This window comes from Bufo bufo, chromosome 1 (assembly GCF_905171765.1).
Source record: "Bufo bufo chromosome 1, aBufBuf1.1, whole genome shotgun sequence".
NCBI classification, from domain to species: domain Eukaryota; kingdom Metazoa; phylum Chordata; class Amphibia; order Anura; family Bufonidae; genus Bufo; species Bufo bufo.
Window position 1 is genome coordinate 532,461,469 of NC_053389.1, and position 19,764 is coordinate 532,481,232.

Genomic DNA, 19,764 nt, shown 5'->3' on the forward strand with positions numbered 1-19,764 from the left:
ACACAGATGTTGGCGCATTAACTTTCGCTATGTGCGGTATCACTGTCGGGTCCCGGTGCCGATCAGGTCCCCACGCTGCAGTGACGGGCACCCGATGGCTGGGAAGGCAACCCAATGCCTTCCGTGTAAGGCGTCTTGCCCACGAACGTAAGGGCTCCGTGCCCGTGCTGTGGACCACATATGGCGGTTCCGCAATACATGGGTCACCAGCCATGTGCATTCCGCTGCCCCACGGTCGGTGCCCGTGCATTGCGGACCGCAATTTGCGGGCTGCAGCATGGGCATGGAGCCCTTACGTTTGTGGGCAAGAGGTCTAAGCCTGTGAGATCCAGGCATAAAAACTATGCCAGAACAGTCATTTTCTGCCACCTCGCATAATATCGAGTGATCAAAAAGTCATATGTACCCCAAAATGGTACCAATAAAAACATCACCTCATCCCGCAAAAAATGAGCCCCCACATAAGAAAATCACTCAAAAAATAAAAACCAATGGCACCCATAAACGAATCCATCAAAATCTGCGCTGCAAAAGCCTTATGGCGCTCCTTCCTTTCTGAGTCCTGCCATGTGCCCCACAGCAGTTTACCACCACATATGGGGTGTTGCCATATTCAGGAGAAAATGGGTAACAAATTATGGGGTGCTTTTTCTACTGTTACCCCTTGTGAAAATGAAAAATTTGGGGCTGATGCAACATTTAATTGGAAGAAATCAAACTTTTCATTTTCACAGCCAAGTGTTTAAAAATTCCATTAAACGCTTAGGTGGTCAAAGTGCTCAGTACACCCCTTAATATATTCTTTGAGGGGTGTAGTTTCAAAAATGGGGTCACTTTTTGAGGGTTTCCACTGTACGGGTACATCAGGGTCTCTTCAAATACAAAATGGTGTCCAAAAACCATTCTAGCAAAATCTGCCTCCAAAAACCATATGGCGCTCCTTTCCTTCTGACCACTGCCACGTGCCCATAGAGCATTTTACCATCACATATGGGGTATTTCTGTAAACTGCAGAATCAAAGTAATGTATATTGAGGTTTATTTTGCTGTTAACCCTTGCTGTGCTGCAAGAAAAAAAATTAACATAAAAAAATCTACAAAAAAATTAAATTTAGAAATTTCACTTCCAATTTCCTTTAATTCTTGTGGAACACCTCAAAGGTTAACAAAGTTTGTAACACCAGTTTTGAATAATTTGAGGGGTGTAGTTTCTAAAATAGGGTCATTTATTAGGGATTTCCATTATGTAAACCCCTCAAAATCACTTTATAACTGAATTGGTGCTTATAGAAATGGTTTTGGAAATTTTGCAGAAAATTTGAAAAACTGCTTTTAAAATTCTAAGCCCTCTAACGTCCTAAAAAAATAAAATGACATTTACAAAATGATGCCAACATAAAGTAGACATATGGGGAATGATGACTGATAACTATCTTATGAGGCATTACTATCTGTCTTAGGCCTCATGCACATGGCCGTTGCCCGGCCGTATTGAATGGGTTCGCAATCCGGAGCTGTGGTGTGGAAGAGAGGCACGGAACCCTACGGAGTGCTTCCGCTGTGTTTCTGTCTGTGCCTCCACACCGCAAAAAAATTGTTGTTTGTACGGTGTCCTGTATGGGGTTTGGGTTCCAGTACAAATTCATGGGTTCCAGTTGTTGTGGTGTGGACTGCTGGTAAGTGACAAAGTATACCTGTGCTTTTGTCCCAGTGGTTATTCTTGCCACTGGTTTCTTACCTGCCGATACAGTTTTGCTTATCACTGTCTTCTCGTTATATGTGCATGTTAGGGTGGGTTCACATCTGCATTCTGGATTCCGTTATAACATGGTTATAACGGGAAATAACGGAATCCATAAGATGGAAGTCAAAACGGAAGCCTTTAAGAGGCATTCCGTTTTGATCCGTCTTTAGAAGTCTATGGGAATCATAACAGATCATTCTGGTTCCCGTTATGCAAGACGGAAAACAAAGTCCTGTCAACAGGACTTTTTTCTCCATTCTGCATAACGGAAACGGGATGGATTCATTATGATTCCGATAGACTTCTATTAAGAAGGAATGCCTTTAAAGGCTTCTGTTTTGACTTCCGTCATAATACAAGTCTATGTGTAGTATAACGGATCCGTCCTTCCGTCTTATGGATTCCTTTATTTTCCGTTATAAGCATGCCATAACGGGATCCAGAACGCAGATGTGAACCCACCCTAATGGGGATTCCTTTCATTGTGGAATGTTCTAGGGGTTAGATGACCCCACTCTGGAACATGACAGTTAGTTTGTTTTGCCTTCCCCTTTCACTGCATCTAGGCTGGTGGGAGACTCTGGTTAATCCATGTCTTGGAAGAAGAGGTCGTCTCAGTCCTCTCACTAATCCAGGGATCTTTAGGGTTAGTAGGGCCCCAGGTTCCGGTGTATGAGCCCTCCTTCCATCTGGGTCCGCTCATACGGATAGGAGTCAGGGCGAGGATTAGGGATGCTTTAGGAGGTTACTTGCTCCCTGTGTCCAGGCCTAGTTTCTCTTCCTGCTCCCTATCGTTGTTCGGTGGGGAGTTTCCCCCCACTCCCCACCGTGACAGTATGTCTCACTAGGTGGCCCCTCAATTACTGGGCAGATGGAATACCCAAGGCAGGAGCATAGCTCCATGCACCAACAGAGGCTGGAGGACAACTAAACTCCAGGCTACCAGCCACAGGCAATCTAAGCACCTAGTGACCACACCTAGACAGGGAAGGGAAACAAACCTTAAAGGAGAAGTGTACACACATCATGCATAAACTACATGTTGCCCTAGGCAACCAGCAGACCGAGACACAGCTGTGACAATATGATGTGGAAAGGATAGGCAAGGATGGCCAACCTGAGGCTCTCCAGCTGTTGCAAAACTACAACTCCCAGCATGCCCAGGCTACCTACAGCTATCAGCCTACAGCAGGGCATGGTGGGAGTTGTAGTTTTACAACAGCTGAAGAGCCTCAGGTTGGCCATGCCTTGGATAGAGCATGTCCTATTCTTGCCTGCAATCGCAGAGAAGAATAGGCATTTTCTATTATGGTTGCTGTCATGTGTGGTCCGCAAATTGTGGAATGCACACGGCCGGTATCTGTGTTTTGCGGATCAGCATAACACTACGGCCGTCTGAATAAGGCCTAAGGCTTCACAATGACATCACAGCTCCATACAACCAATCAGCTGCAAGGTGCCATCATGTCTACGGACACCTACTGCACTTATGTAAGCCTTCATTTTCACTTGGAGAATTTTTGACAGAAAAACTGTAACCTGTTGAATCAGATGGCACATTATGAAGGTATTCTCCCCTAGGAGCAATGGATCCAAGGAAGACAGCGTGTGCTGGAACACGTCACTTTTTTTCCTCACAGATTCAGCATGAACCTGTTAGTAAAAATTTGGTGCGCTTATGCACATACCTCCCAACTGTCCCAAATTTCGGCGGATGCCCTGCAAGGACTATGACATGTCATGGTGTGGGGGCACTAAGGGGGCATAAGTACTCTGTGGGGGCACAAAGAGGGCATTCTACTGTGTGGAAGCACTGAAGATGCATAACTACTGTGTGGGGGCACTTACAGGACATTGTACTGTATAGGAGCGCTAAAGGGGCATAACTACTGTGCGGGGCACTAAGCGGCAATAAACTATTGCTTAAGGGCACTAAGAGGGCATTCTGCTGTGTGTGGACATGATTGGGCATATGTAGATAGGCATTGGGCGGACTGAGAGGCATGACAGTGTAAAACCATTTGCCTCAGTGTACTTCGCATGACGCTGATCTTGTGACTCCATTTCAAAAGTTGGGAGGTAGGTTTTTAAAAACTGGTGTAAAGCACAACTGGCTGTTGCCCGTAGCCACCAGCTTTCATAGCTCCTTTGGAAAATGAAAGGTGGAATCTGATTGGTTGCTATGGGCAACTAAACCAGTTTTTCTTTACACCAGTTTGATAAATCTTCCCCAGTATGCATAGCAGCAGACTACATAACTCCCAACTTTTAAAAATCGCAGCGGGACAATATATGCGGCGCGCAACACAGCAGTTTTTTTTTAATACTAGGCCACGCCTCTAACTCTGCACAACTATAGCAGCTGGGGATCGGTTAGGCGAGTAGAAGTTCCTTGAATTTTTTTTTTTTTTCCAGCATGTGGAGCCCCAGGAAAATATTTTTCTTGTGCTTCGGTATCCATTTTTAATATTTGCACATAAATCATCAGATTATAGATATTTTAAGGTCCAAATTGCACCAAATAATGAAGTTCTGGTCTAATATACAGGTAGAAATCATACAGACACCTTAGTATGGGGCAATTTAGTACATTTATTAATGCACATTTATGCATTAATTCCCCAGGTGAAAAGAAGGACATTTAAGGATCAAAAAGAGGGACACTTGGGAGCACAGACTATGGACACCAAAATAGGGCACGTGAGGCCCCCATTCTGCCGACAAGGCACTTTCCTCTATGGAATTTGTATCATTAGTAACAGCAATACATCGGTCTATTCTGTCACGTTTAGCTGGCAGGACTCGGATCCATATTATTATTATTCCAGACTGAAAAACCAAGAGATGTTTAAAACAACGATTTTGTTTCCTGGGCATAGACTGATAACTTGGTGGCAAACCTGTTGGTCTTCGAAAAAATGGCGCCTGCACCGTTTCCGGCGCTTGTGGCATCCTGTACTGGACGGTGCACCGCTGGCGCCGACTCCTGACAGTGGGCTCCTCCAGCCTCCATATTGTCTGCGGCCGCTAGGAGGTAAGTGCTGCTCTCAGTGCAGAGTCTTCGGAGACCATTGCTGCACAGGGAGGACCGCAGTTATATTGTGAGGGGAACTTCTCACAGGTCACGTTTCTGAGAAAGATGGGTGACAACCAGTAGTGTCCCCTTGTGAGTTGTCACCTATGTGGTGGACACTTTTGCACAGTATGTTTATTTATTTTAGGGGCAGATGTTTTGCCTAGAAGTAACATCTGGATGATATATTTCAGCATCTGATATGAATAGTCCGTCTTTTTCATCTGTATGCTCTGCACTAAGCACACGGACCCATTCGTTTCTATGGAGCCAGGCACATAGCCATATTTGTAGCGGATCCGCGTGGCCGTTCTGCCCATTATAGAAGATGTTCTATTCGTCTCTGTATTGTGGACCAGAATAGTCATTTGTAGTAATGGGAGGGAGAAAATTGTGCGGATCCGTGGTCTGTGGACACGGCAGTGTGCATGGAGCCTTAGAAATGTCTCATTAATGTGACGTGTTTTCCAGCAATGGCGTCCGGCACAGCGCTGGTCTATGATGAAGAAATGATGAGCTATCAGCTGCTTTGGGATGAGTAAGTAATCTGTGCAGCGCTTCAGAATATGTTGGCGCTATGGCTGGAGATAAATGGAATACTGCTGTGACTTTTTGTCTCTGGCAGCCCAGAGTGTGCTATTGAGGTGCCGGAGAGACTGTCTTCTTCCTTCAAGAGACTCCAGGATTATCATCTTGTAAACAGATGTGTCCGGGTACCTGTCAGAGAGGCCACGGAGGAAGAGATAACCCTCGTCCACAGGTCTGCACTGAACAGCACTTCTACTTCCTTTGTATGGAAAGGAGACTTAACCCCTTAGTGACTGCCTGTACGCCTTTTTACGGCGGTCACTAAGGAGCCTTAGGCTGGGCTTTTTACGGTCTCTGATGTCCAGAAGCAATGATTTTCCATGGAGTTGAGCAATCCCAGTAGGGATCGCTCGTCCCCATACAGAGAAGATAATTGCTGCATGGAAATGTAGCTTTCATCTCCTCTGATAAGCAGGATGTTATTGGGAACAAACCATTTGCCTGATGAGATGCCCCGTGTAAGGGTACAGCCATGCCGCGGCCGGGATGTGGCCAAGTAACGTGGGGCCATACGAGACACAGCAGCATCATATTGACTTCATAGTTAAAGGCGTATTTCCATGTTGGACATTGAGTCTCAGCTATTTCTGTAAGCACTATAGAAGTGAATGGAGCGGTGGCCGGCTTTGGCAGTGCGGGCTCCGAAAATAGCCAAATGTGCTGCTCGGCTGTTATGCGCCGATATGCCCCCAATGTCCAAGATGGGAATAACCCTTTAAGGCCCCTTGCAGGCGAGCGTTCCTCCCTCAGCGAGTCCCCATCGCAAAACCCGGCCTGACCTCCCAGCACTGACGGGATTCACATAGCATTATATTGATTTATGATGGCATGTAACCCTAAGGGTACATGCACACGTTCAGGATTCATGTGCGGAGAATCCGCACTGAAATCCGCAGGTGTTCGCAGGCAAATCTGTGCGGTCAATCCGCATTAATTGGTGCGGATTTGCATACGGATTTGCGTGCGGATTCGGTGCGGATTTTCCACATGCGGATTTCACTAAGTGAATGAAGAAAATCCGGTCAGGAAAAAAAAAATTAATTGACATGTCGCGGATTTTAAAATCCGCACCGCAGGTCAAAATCCGCGCGGAAAAAATCCGCATCGTGTGCATTGAGAATTTCAAATTCTCATAGAATACAATGGACATGACCTACGGTGCGGATTTTCCGCACGCAAATCCGTGCGGAAAATCCGCACGCAATCCTGATCGTGTGCAGGGGGCCTTACAGTTCTGGAATGTATTGGATAACACGGACAGCATTATGCCAGTGCTGTCTAATACATTCCAGAACTGTAAGGGTTACATGCCATCATAAATCAATATAATGTTATGTGAATCCCATCAGTGCTGGGAGGTCAGGCCGGGTGCTGCGATGGGGACTCGCTGCAGGAGGAACGCTCGTCTGCAAGGGGCCTAATGGTCACGTGGTTTTGCATCCAACCTGCAGCATGGCCGCTGTATGTGGCTGTACCCTAAAGGGGTTGTGTCTGGAAACATATTCTACATTTTTCAAACCAGCACCTGGATTTAAACACTTTTGTAATTGCATGTAATTAAAAATTTACTATAGCCAGTGAGTTATTCAGCAAGATGTATCTGTATAGCGCCACCTGCTGTTTGTCCTTTTCCTTATTTTTGTCCCTCTCACTGAGCTGGTTGAACGCACTCAGTTTAAGGCCCCTTTCACACGGGCGAGTATTCCGCGCGGATGCGATGCGTGAGGTGAACGCATTGCACCCGCACTGAATACCGACCCATTCATTTCTATGGGGCTGTTCACATGAGCGGTGATTTTCACGCATCACTTGTGCGTTGCGTGAAAATCGCAGCATGTTCTAAATTCTGCGTTTTTCACGCAACGCAGGCCCCATAGAAGTGAATGGGGCTGTGTGAAAATCGCAACCATCCGCAAGCAAGTGCGGATGCGGTGCGATTTTCACGCACAGTTGCTAGGAGACGATCGGGATGGAGACCCGATCATTATTATTTTCCCTTATAACATGGTTATAAGGGAAAATAATAGCATTCTGAATACAGAATGCATAGTAAAATAGCGCTGGAGGGGTTAAAATAAATAAATAATTTAACTCACCTTAGTCCACTTGATTGCGATGCCGGCATCTCCTTCTGTCTCCTTTACTGAACAGGACCTGTGGTGAGCATTAATTACAGGTCAAGGACCTGTGGTGACGTCACTCCGGTCATCACATCATCCATCACATGATCTTTTACCATGGTGATGGATCATGTGATGACCGGAGTGATGTCACCACAGGTCCTGAATTTAGAGGCCTAAATCTAACTGCCACCAGCCATATGTTCTGTTAGATAGAAGCTGTGGCAGTTACAGGGGGAGAGATGCAGCAGAAAGGACACCCCCCATGAGCTGCCAGGCTGTTGATAATCTAGCACAGCAACTGGAGCAGTGATTATGGAGATCTCTGGATCCATGTCAGGTCCAGGGCTGGTTCTGGCTTTATTAGAAAGGTATTGTCATGTACTATATGATGTCCTATTTTCATTTCATGGCATAACCCCTTTAAGGCAGGATTATTAAATCTTCCCTGATGTATTGTTCAGATCATTGCCTAAGCGCTCATGTACACGAACGTATTTTCTTTCTGGGTCCGTTCCGTTTTTTTTTTTGCGGACCATATGCGGAACCATTCACTTCAAAGGGTCCGCAGAAAAAAAGGAAGTTAATCCGTATGTCCGTATTTCTGTTCTGCAAAAAACGAACAAGGATAGTACTGTTCTATTAGGGGCCAGCTGTTCCGTTCCGCAAAATAAGGAATGCACACGGATGTCATCCGTATTTTTTGCGGACCGCAAGATATATACGGTCATGTGCATGAGCCCTATTTGTTTAGATGAAAAGATAAAAGAATAGCATTTTAATTTTTAATGTCTAAGTTGCCATATTCATTTGTATATTCTGACCTCACTGATATCCTCACAATCTATTTTCAGTCCTGAATACCTTGATGTAGTTAAGAGTACTCAGACTATGGATTTAGAGGAACTGAAGGAAACATCAGAGAAGTACACTGCGGCATACTTTCATAAGGTGGGCTCTGCCACTGAACAGGTTGTTAGGTGAAATCATCTGTAAGGCCCCTTTCACACGAGCGGGTATTCCGCGCGGATGCGATGCGGGAGGTGAACGCATTGCACCCGCACTGAATCCGGACCCATTCATTTCTATGGGGCTGTTCACATGAGCGGTGATTTTCACGCATCACTTGTGCGTTGCGTGAAAATCGCAGCATGCTCCTCTTTGTGCGTTTTTCACGCAACGCAGGCCCCATAGAAGTGAATGGGGTTGCGTGAAAATCGCAAGCATCCGCAAGCAAGTGCGGATGCGGTGCGATTTTCACGCACGGTTGCTAGGAGATGATCGGGATGGAGACCCGATCATTATTATTTCCCCTTATAACATGGTTATAAGGGAAAATAATAGCATTCTGAATACAGAATGCATAGTAAAATAGCGCTGGAGGGGTTAAAAAAATTATAATAATAATTTAACTCACCTTAGTCCACTTGATCGCGGAGCCCGGCATCTGCTTCTGTCTCCTTTGTTGAATTAGGACCTGTGGTGAGCATTAAGTACAGTTACAGGACTTTTGATGACATCACTCCAGTCATCACATGGTACGTCACATGATCTTTTACCATGGTGATGGATCATGTGATGACCGGAGTGACGTCATCAAAGGTCCTGGAATGAATGCTCAGCACAGAAGGAGACAGACGAGATGCCGCCAGCGCCAGCAAGTGGACTAAGGTGAGTTAAATTTTTATATATTTTTTTTTTAACCCCTCCAGCGCTAGTTTACTATGCATTCTGTATTCAGAATGCTATTATTTTCCCTTATAACCATGTTATAAGGGAAAATAATACAATCTACAGAACACCGATCCCAAGCCTTTGGGTACCAAACACGCGCGATTTTTCTCACGCGAGTGCAAAACGCATTACAATGTTTTGCACTCATGCGGAAAAATCGCGGGTGTTCCCGTAACGCACCCGCACCTTTTCCCGCAACGCCCGTGTGAAAGAGGCCTAAGGGTGAATTCATGTGACACAAGAATACCACATAAAATCTGCACAAAAATTATTTGATGTAACTTGTTACATTTTTCTGTGTACTGTATCTGTTATTGTCAGTTTAACTTACGAAAAACATATCTCGCTCTTCATTGGGGGACATAGCACCATGGGTATAGCTGCTGCCACTAAGATTGGCATTATCAGGCGTGGCCACTTTCCATGGCATCCTCCTCTCAGAGACAGCCTTCTCTCACAGGATCCGTCCTCCACCAGCATTTAAAGGGGTTTTCCAAGATTTTGATACTGATGACTTATCCTCTGGATAGGTCATCAGTATCTGATTGGTGGGAGTCCGAAACCTGGGACCCCTCTCTACTTGAGTTTTAGTAGATTTAGGCCTCATTCACACTTCACCGTTACAATATTTTTCATACTTTTTCATAAGCCAAAATCAGGAGTGAAATTCAAGAAAGAGAAGAATTGTAAATCGTTCCATTATATTTATATATATATATAATATAATTCTTTTTTTTTCTCCTTGAGTTCCTGGTCTGATTTTTGGGGACGTGTGAACTAGGCCTTGGTTTTATATATACATCTGATTTGTTGAGGTTAACATATGACTGATCATCTCTTGAAATGAATAAAGTAGCATTATGCATTTCTGTAAGCGGCCGCCAGCCAGGGCTATAATTCCTTGATGGTTGGCGCAGGGTATCCCAGTGGCTATTGGTTAGTAGATGTCTCCTTCCATTTGGATAAAGTGTTATAGGATGAAAACTGATGGTTGTAATTTATTGGCTACTCTTTCTTTGAATAAACTTCTATATTTGGTACTGTCCGATGCAGAGGCATTTCCAGAAATCATTTACGGTATGTACATTTTTGTATCGGCGTAGACATTGTGCATATTGTAAATATGTCACTTTCCGCAGAACTCGTATCGCTGTGCTAAGCTGTCACTTGGTGGCACATTACAGCTTGTTGATGCAGTGATGTCAGGAGATGTTCAGAATGGAATGGCTCTTATAAGGTAATGAAATATTGATGGGAAGTGTTGTTCCCCTTGGAAATGTTAACGCTGCCATAGACGTCTGACTGACACAGTTGCAATGTGATGTACTATGTGGCTGGGAAACTATCCCTGCTTCCATGGTATCATAGATGGGACAAATGTAAAGCTAGAGTTTTATACTAACTATCCATGAATTGACCACACACACAGATGGCGCCTGTGCTCTTTCCATTTTTTTCACAGACCCATTGACTCGAATGGGCAAGCCTTGCGTGAAAATCTGACGTGAAATAGTACATACTGTGATTTTCCTTATGACCCATTGGTTTTAAAGTGTCAGTGTTCACCCTCAGACTGCACCCGGATGTGAAAATCGCTCCTAAATTGTTGGTTCCATTGGTTTTGTATTGTATCTTTCAGGCCTCCAGGGCATCATAGTCAGAGAAGTGCAAGTAACGGATTCTGTGTCTTTAATAATGTTGCAGTTGCTGCAGAATATGCGAAAAGCAAGTACAAAGTTCAGAGGTGAGTGATGAAGACACTAGTCATATGCCAGATTATAGTCATATTACAAAAGGGCCTTGTAAATAAGCTAGTCAGCCAGATATGACTGGAATGAGACTGACCATTTATAGTTCTGTCTTTAATAATAAACTATTATGTGAGGTTCAAGCACACACTGTACTTTTTGTAAGTATGTGACTAGTATGGATACAAAGCTATTCTATTATCATGTAAAAGCTTAGACGTGATATAACCCATAATGACCAGGGTATTTCTCTTTTTAGTAAAAACTTTTTAAAATACTTTTTTTTACATAATATTATACTATAATAATGATAAACTTTTGACCGGAGATGCAACCAAGATCAACTATGGGGTTGCCTTGTTGACACACACCACTATGTCTGTGTGATATACGGTACAGACTGCATGCTCCAGTAGATAGAATATTTAGCAAGTGACATACTGTATATTGATTTATATTTTTTGTTCCTTTTGTCAAAATGTCTCTTTTCCACTTTTGGTACAGAATTCTAATTGTTGACTGGGATGTTCACCATGGACAAGGGATCCAGTACATCTTTGAAGATGACCCGAGGTTTGCAAAAATATACAAATATAAAAGTGATAGTGGATTTGCATAAATACACAAGGTTTTAAATTGTACATATGTATATGTCTATTGTACATATGTATATATTGTACTCCAGTAAATTCATAAAATAGACATAATTATGTACATAAGAAATATTTAATATACATTATATACAGTTACATGAAGACATAAATATTATAAAATAAACGTTACTCTCTTGGGGTACTTTTTCTGAGATGCTTAGGCCTGCACTGAACCTTAAAGGGGCTATCCAATCCCTATAATGCCCACCAATATGTCCGTGCCCCTCATACTGGTTATACTTACCATGCTCCCTGTAACCCGCGTTGCTTCTGATTCCCGCAGTGCTGCTGCTGCATTTCCCTGTCGCATGGATCAAAACATCCTGGGGCGGGGCGGGGGGGTCTTCAGCCAATAACAGGCCGTGACAGGAACAAGCCTTCATAGCATCGCGGGTGACGCTAGGGAGGCTCGCCCCCTTCACCGTCTATTGGCAGGCACAACCACCTCTGCTGTACTGCAGCAGTGTATCATGTGATAATAAAATGAATCCAACCAGCAAAGAAGGCAATATGGATAATAACCATACATTGTAGTAAGTGCCTTGTATTAACTTTCTCTACATGATAAATGCCATTTGCTGAAGTGAGACAATCTCTTTAAAGGGAGTCTGTCATGCCATGCACAATGGGCTAGCTCTGCTGAATGTAAAGATACCTTTCACTTAACCCCTTAAGGACACAGCCTTTTTACACCTTAGGACCAGGCCATTTTTTTGAAAATCTGACCAGAGTCACTTTAAGTGCTGATAACTTTAAAACGCTTTGACTTATCCAGGCCGTTCTGAGAATGTTTTTTCGTCACATATTGTACTTCATGACACTGGTAAAATGAAGTCAAAAAAATTATTTTTTTTGCACCAAAAAATACCTAATTTAACAAAAAATTTGGAAAAATTTGCAAATTTCAAAGTTTCAGTTTCTCTACTTCTGTAATACATAGTAATACCCCCAAAAATTGTGATGACTTTACATTCCCCATATGTCTACTTCATGTTAGAATTGATTTGGGAATGATATTTTATTTTTTGGGGATGTTATAAGGCTTAGAAGTTTAGAAGCAAATCTTGAAATTTTTCAGAAATTTACAAAAACTCAATTTTTAGGGACCCGTTCAGGTCTCAAGTCACTTTGCGAGGCTTACATTATAGAAACCACCCAAAAATGACCCTATCTAAGAAACTACACCCCTCAAGGTATTCAAAACTGATTTTGCATACGTTGTTAACCCTTTAGGTGTTGCACAAGAGTTATTGGCAAATGGGGAGGAAATTTGAGAATTTCATTTTTTTTGTCTAATTTTTCATTTTAACCCATTTTTTCCACTAACAAATCAAGGGTTAACAGCCAAACAAGACTGTATCTTTATTGCCCTGACTCTGCCGTTTACAGAAACACCCAATATGTGGCCGTAAACTACTGTACGGCCACACAGCGGGGCGTAGAGTGAAAGGTGCGCCGTATGGTTTTTGGAGGGCTGATTTTTATGGACTGGTTTATTTACACCATGTCCCATTTGAAGCCCCCTGATGCACCCCTAGAGGAGAAAATCCCTAAAAGTGACCCCATCTAAGAAACTACACCCCTCAAGCTATTCAAAACTGATTTTACATACATCGTTAACCCTTTAGGTGTTGCACAGGAGTTATTGGCAAATGGCAATGAAATTTGAGAATTTCATTTTTTTGCCTAATTTTCCATTTTAACCCATTTTTTCCACTAACAAAGCAAGGGTTAACAGCCAAACAAGACTGTATCTTTATTGCCCTGACTCTGCTGTTTACAGAAACACCCCATATGTGGCCGTAAACTACTGTACGGGCACACAGCGGGGCGTAGAGTGAAAGGTGCGCCGTTTGGTTTTTGGAGGGCTGATTTTGCTGGACTGTTTTTTTTGGCACCATGTCCCATTTGAAGCCCCCCTGATGCACCCCTGGAGTAGAAACTCCATAAAAGTGACCCCATCTAAGAAACTACACCCCTCAAGGTATTCAAAACTGATTTTACAAACTTTGTTAACCCTTTAGGTGTTGCACAAGATTTAATGGAAAATAGAGATACAATTTCAAAATTTCACTTTTTTGGCAGATTTTCTATTTTAATATTTTTTTTCCAGTTACAAAGCAAGGGTTAACAGCCAAACAAAACTCATTATTTATGGCCCTGATTCTGTAGTTTACAGAAACACCCCATATATGGTCGTAAACTGCTGTACGGGCACACAGCAGGGCGCAGAAGGAAAGGAACGCCATACGGTTTTTGGAAGGCATATTTTGCTGGACTGGTTTTTTTGACACCATGTCCCATTTGAAGCCCCCCTGATGCACCCCTAGAGTAGAAACTCCAAAAAAGTGACCCCATTTTAGAAACTACGGGATAGGGTGGCAGTTTTGTTGGTACTAGTTTAGGGTACATATGATTTTTGGTTGCTCTATATTACACTTTTTGTGCGGCAAGGTAACAAGAAATAGATTTTTTGGCACGTTTTTATTTTTTGTTATTGACAACATTCATCTGACAGGTTAGATCATGTGGTAATTTTATAGAGCAGGTTGTCACGGACGCGGCGATACCTAATATGTATACTATTTTTTTTATTTATGTAAGTTTTACACAATGATTTCATTTTTAAAACAAAAAAAATGTTTTAGTGTCTCCATAGTCTAAGAGCCATAGTTTTTTCAGTTTTTGGGCGATTATCTTAAGTAGGGTCTCATTTTTTGCGGGATGAAATGACGGTTTGATTGGCATCTATTTTGGGGTGCATATGACTTTTTGATTGCTTGCTATTACACTTTTTGTGACGTAAGATGACAAAAAATGGCTTTTTTTACACCGTTTTTATTTTAATTTTTTTACGGTGGTCATCTGAGGGGTTAGATCATGTGATATTTTTATAGAGCCGGTCGATACGGACGCGGAGATACCTAATATGTATACTTTTTTTTTTATTTATTTATGTTTGATTGGTACTATTTTGGCGTACATGCGACTTTTTTGATCACTTTTATTACCTTTTTTGGGAAGTAAGGTGGGCAAAATTTAGTTTTTTATTTTTTATTTTTATGGCGTTCACCGTTCGGGTAAAGTAACATAACCGTTTTATAGATCAGGTCGTTACGGACGCGGCGATACCAAACATGTGTAGGGAATTTTATTTTTTTCATTTTTAATCAGTGATAAATGTGTTTTTTGATTTTTACTTTTTTTTCACTTTTTTTCACTTTTTTTTTTACCCAGACCCACTTGGTTCTTGAAGATCCAGTGGGTCTGATGTCTGTATAATACAGTACAGTACAATATATATTGTTCTGTACTGTATTTTACTTACACTGAACAGATCTATGCTTTTAGCACAGATCTGTTCAGCACCATGGACAGCAGGACGCCTGAGAGGCGTCCTGTTGCCATGGGAACCTTCCCCGTCTGCTCAGAACTGCGCAGACGGGGAAGGGTAAGCACAGGGCTGAGGGGGGCTCTCTGGGGGCTCTCTCCCTCTCCCATCGGGGGGCTGCAAAGGCACAGCAGCCCCCCGATGGGAGAGGGAGGGAGCTCCCTGCGCTGTTAACCTTTTCCATACAGCGGTCCGTACGGACCGCTGTATGGAAAGGGTTAACGGCTGACATCGCATCGCAGATGTCAGCCGTTTATACCAGGGTGCCAGCAATGTGCTGGCACCCTGGTATACCCACTAGAAACCAACGATTATACAAGGGGAGGCGGGCGGGGGATCGCGATCCCGCCTGCCGCACCGCCCGCCTCCCGCACCGCCCGCACTGCCCGCAACCCTCCCCCTGCACCTCCCACCGGGCTAAAATCACTCGGGGGGTGCAGGGGGAGGGATACAGATCTATTTTAGGAATACTAAAGTTTCTGATCCCCGCGGTCAGGGACCGCAGGGATCAGAAACTGCAGAAATCGCAGCAAACCGCAGGTCTGAATTGACCTGCGGTTTGCCGCGATCGCCGACATGGGGGGGTCACGGGACCCCCCCGCGCATTTAGCCTAGGTGCCTGCTCGATGATTTGAGCAGGCACCGGGTTCCGATCACTGCCGGCCGGGCGGCAGTGATCGGAACAACACATGACGTACCGGTACGTCATGTGTCCTTAAGTACCAGGACATCATGACGTACCGGTACGTCATGTGTCCTTAAGAGGTTAAAGGGGTTGTCCCGTAAAAAATATTCAACGTTTTTCAAACCAGCACCTGGATCTGAATATTTTTTAAACTGCATGTAATAAAAAATGTAGCATAGACGCTGAGTTATTCCATAAAACGTATCCGTATAGTGCCACCTGTTGGCTCAGTTCTGCCCTTCGCCAGCCACCAGCCCTATCTTCTGTTAGAAGCTATGACATATACAGGACATGTTCCCTGAGCTGGCAGCTTAAATCTAGTAAAGCATTTGGAGCAATGAATGGGGAGATCTGTGGATCCATGTCAGGTACAGGGCTGGTTCTAGCTGTGTTAGAAAGAGAATGTCATGTCCTATATGATGTTGGATTTTTTATTTGTTGCACTAATCGTTGGATAACCCCTTTTAAAGGCACACAATTGTCAGGCCTATTATTGGGAAAAAAAATTTCTATGAACACTCAAACAAAACGCCTGTTCATTGGGTGAAATGATCTTTCATGCAGCACATTAAATCCTTGTTTCTGGGCAGCCGATTGTGCTGTGTGAACAGTGATATGTGGTCCAGAAACAATGACTCTGTATGAGGACAAGTGATTGCAGTAGACATCGTTCATCCCCAAACAGCTCCTACCTCCACTGATGAGCAGGCAGTTATTGGGAAGGAACGTCCCCTCCAAATAATTTCCTGCTCAGGTGGGCAGTGTAAATCCACCTTTAGCGAGCCATTGCTTCATTCTGGAGAAAAAGTACTTTTAATCTCCTTGATTGTAGATTGTAGAAAACTGGCCCTGTCATGCCAGTCTTGTTGCTAAGTATCAGGGCTGTTGAGTGGTAACATTTGGCTTTTTCTCCCCATCATGTAAGTCGGCATCCTCAAACTGCGGTCCTCCGCCTGTTGCAAAACTACAACTCCCAGCATGCCCGAACAGCCTACAGCAGGGCATTGTGGGAGTTGTAGTTTTACAACAGCTAGAGGGCCGCAGCTTGAGGATGCCTGATGTAAGTAATAAGGCTATTTTATTGTTAATTTCTGAAAGTCCTAACATTTTCTAAATTCCTATAAATAAATATGCCTGCACTATTCACTGGAAAACACTGTTATACAGTTCATAATTTTAAGAAAATCTATGAATATGTCCTCAGAAAAAGTTAGAAAAGCAATTTACTGTATGTATGTTCTGGAAATGCAGAGACTCGTGTGCAAGTATAAATGGGAATAAAAGAAACATTTATAAAGTGGAGCTGCTATATTCAGTACTTGCCATGAAAGGGTTGTCTGGGAATAAGTAACATTTCAGAGGCGCCCACAGCCTGCCTCCACTATGGAAAGATTTATACTTACCTGCTACCCACAGCTCTGGTCCTGCACACTGGCTGTCATGCGTCTATCTTCTGGTCCACAGCTTGCTTACTTACTTCTTCTCTGGCATGGGCATGATGATCTGCACTTCTGCATCCAACGACTGGATTCAGCAAGTGATGTGTCCAAAAAAAATACATCAGCACTGAAGCCAGTCATGGCTGCAGCAGAGCAGGCTTCGGCCCGTCCTCCTATACCTAGCAATGCAGTATAGAGCACAGTTTGCGGAACTGAAAGTGGGTTCTACACACTGGGACACTTTTCAACTGTATTTCATTGAAAATCATATAGATGAAGACTGAACACATACACAAATAAAAATCTAGGCAGGAATGTGAAATATTCTTTTCTCGCCCATATTCCTTGGGGGACACAGGAAACCATGGGTATAGCTCTGCTCCCTAGGAGGCGTGACACTAAGTGAAAGCTGTAAGCCCCTCCTCCATCAGCTATACCCCTCAGCCTGGAGAAGAGACTGCCAGTTTTTTGCTTAGTGTCCAAGGAGGCAAGACACCCCCTGCTTATGCAGGGTTGTTTTCCTATAATTTTTTATTTTTTGCGTTATTTGTTGTTTTAATTCGATTTTTTTCTACCTACAGGGACAACAGAGGCGCATTAGACCCCTCTGTTTCTCCCGGGGTTGAGTTGCGCCAGTGCCGGTAATACCGCACTGCCGCCTCCCCCACAGAAGACAAGGTGGACCAGGGCAGCCTCGCTCCCCTGCGTCCCGCCAGCTCAAGGGTCGCCCGCACGCCAAGTCCCTCCCCCGGCTTCCTGCCACTGCGGTGCCAGTAGCTGAAGGGGCGACCCTGCTGGATGGATTGAGGGTGAAGACAGCGATGGTGAGAGTGGCTGCTCCAGCCTCCCCTTCCTTCCCACTGCTGCTACATCGCGCCGTGATTACCCCCGTTCCTCTAGAGGAAAGGTTCCAAGGGTTCTATTCGAACCTCTTTGTTGTTCCCAAGAAGGGAGGTTCGGTGCGGCCCATTTTGGACCTCAAAAAGCTCAACCGTTTTCTCTTCCTTCGACGGTTTCGGATGGAGTCCCTCCGTTCCGCGGTGGCTTCCCTGGAGCAGGGAGATTTCATGTCTTCCATCGATATACAGGATGCCTACCTCCATGTTCCGGTAGCCCGGTGTCACCATCGCTTCCTCCGATTCGCCGTGGGGGACCTCCACTTCCAGTTTGTCGCCCTTCCCTTTGGGCTGGCAACAGCCCCCCGGGTGTTCACCAAGGTCCTGGCCCCGGTTTTGGCCTTACTCCGTTCCAGGGGTGTTTTTCTGCTACCGTACTTGGACGATATCCTCATCAAGGCTCCGTCCCTTTCCCAAGCGGTTGCCAGCGTGGATCTCACTCTAGAGACTCTGGCGAGATTCGGTTGGGTCATCAACTTCCCCAAGTCCTCCCTTCCTCCCGCCAGACAACTGGTCTTCCTGGGAATGCTTTTAGACACGGAAGCGGCGGAGGTACGTCTTCCCTCGGAAAAACGTCTGACCCTCCGTCGGGCGATTCAGGGTCTCCTTCTCCACCGTCGACCGTCCTTCCGCTTCTGCATGCGGGTCTTGGGGCAGATGGTTGCCTGCTTCGAGGCAATCCCATTTGCGCAGTTTCACTCCCGCCCTCTCCAACGGGCGATCCTCTCCTCCTGGGACAAATCGCCGGAGTCTCTGGATCATCCTTTCCATCTATCGCCTCCGGTACGGTCATCTCTCCGCTGGTGGTTGCAGTCCCCTCTTCTGGGCAGGTCCTTTCTGCCGATCAACTGGTTGGTGGTTACAACCGATGCCAGTCTCTTGGGCTGGGGAGGCGTGTTTCCTCCCCGATCCGTCCAGGGCATTTGGTCTCCATCGGAGTCCAAACTCTCGATCAATGTCCTGGAGCTGAGAGCGGCCCTTCTGTCTCTGCGACACTGGACTCATCTGCTGAAGGGTCATCCAGTTCGTGTGCAATCGGACAACGCCACGGCCGTGGCGTACATAAACCACCAGGGGGGCACTCGCAGCGTTGCAGCAATGCGGGAGGTCACCAGCATTCTCCGTTGGGCGGAAGCCCACGTCCCGGCCCTATCTGCAATTTTTATTCCAGGGGTGGACAATTGGGCGGCGGACTTCCTCAGTCGCACCACCGTCGACCCCGGCGAGTGGTCTCTTCACCCGGAGGTGTTCGAGGCCATTTGCCTTCGTTGGGGCATACCGGACGTGGACCTCATGGCCTCAAAATTCAATCACAAGGTCCCCGCATATCTGTCCAGGGCCAGGGATCCGGGAGCCTGCGGAGCCGACGCCCTCGTTCTTCCTTGGCGAGGCTTCGCGCGCCCATACATATTCCCTCCCATCCCTCTCCTGCCCAAGGTCCTTCGGAAGATAGCGGCGGAAGGCGTCTCGGTGATTCTGGTCGCTCCGGACTGGCCCCGCCGGTCTTGGTATGCCGACCTCATGCTGCTCCTGGCAGACGCGCCCTGGCCGCTGCCCGCCAGGGAAGATCTTCTCTCTCAGGGACCGATCTTCCACCCGCGTTTAGGGTCCCTACGTTTGACGGCGTGGTTGTTGAGACCACCGTCCTGACGCGTAGGGGTTTTTCTGCGGACGTCGTCCGCACCATGATCCG

General features: G+C 45.2%; 1 protein-coding gene across 2 annotated transcripts in view; it reads left to right on the forward strand.

The window, feature by feature from the left end:
- The first annotated feature begins 4,720 nt into the window (after positions 1-4,720).
- Positions 4,721-19,764, forward strand: part of HDAC10 (histone deacetylase 10) — a 67,261-nt gene continuing 52,217 nt past the window's right edge. Inside the window, exons 1-7 of one of the 2 annotated variants that reach the window (XM_040412015.1) lie at positions 4,721-4,778; positions 5,289-5,355; positions 5,443-5,577; positions 8,380-8,476; positions 10,399-10,496; positions 10,899-11,003; positions 11,512-11,580. In XM_040412015.1, the coding sequence (XP_040267949.1) occupies positions 5,291-5,355; positions 5,443-5,577; positions 8,380-8,476; positions 10,399-10,496; positions 10,899-11,003; positions 11,512-11,580 (569 nt within the window). In that variant the 5' untranslated portion in view covers positions 4,721-4,778; positions 5,289-5,290. Of the gene's footprint in view, positions 4,779-5,288; positions 5,356-5,442; positions 5,578-8,379; positions 8,477-10,398; positions 10,497-10,898; positions 11,004-11,511; positions 11,581-19,764 lie in introns of those variants that run through there. The other variant, XM_040412026.1, reaches the window with a different exon arrangement.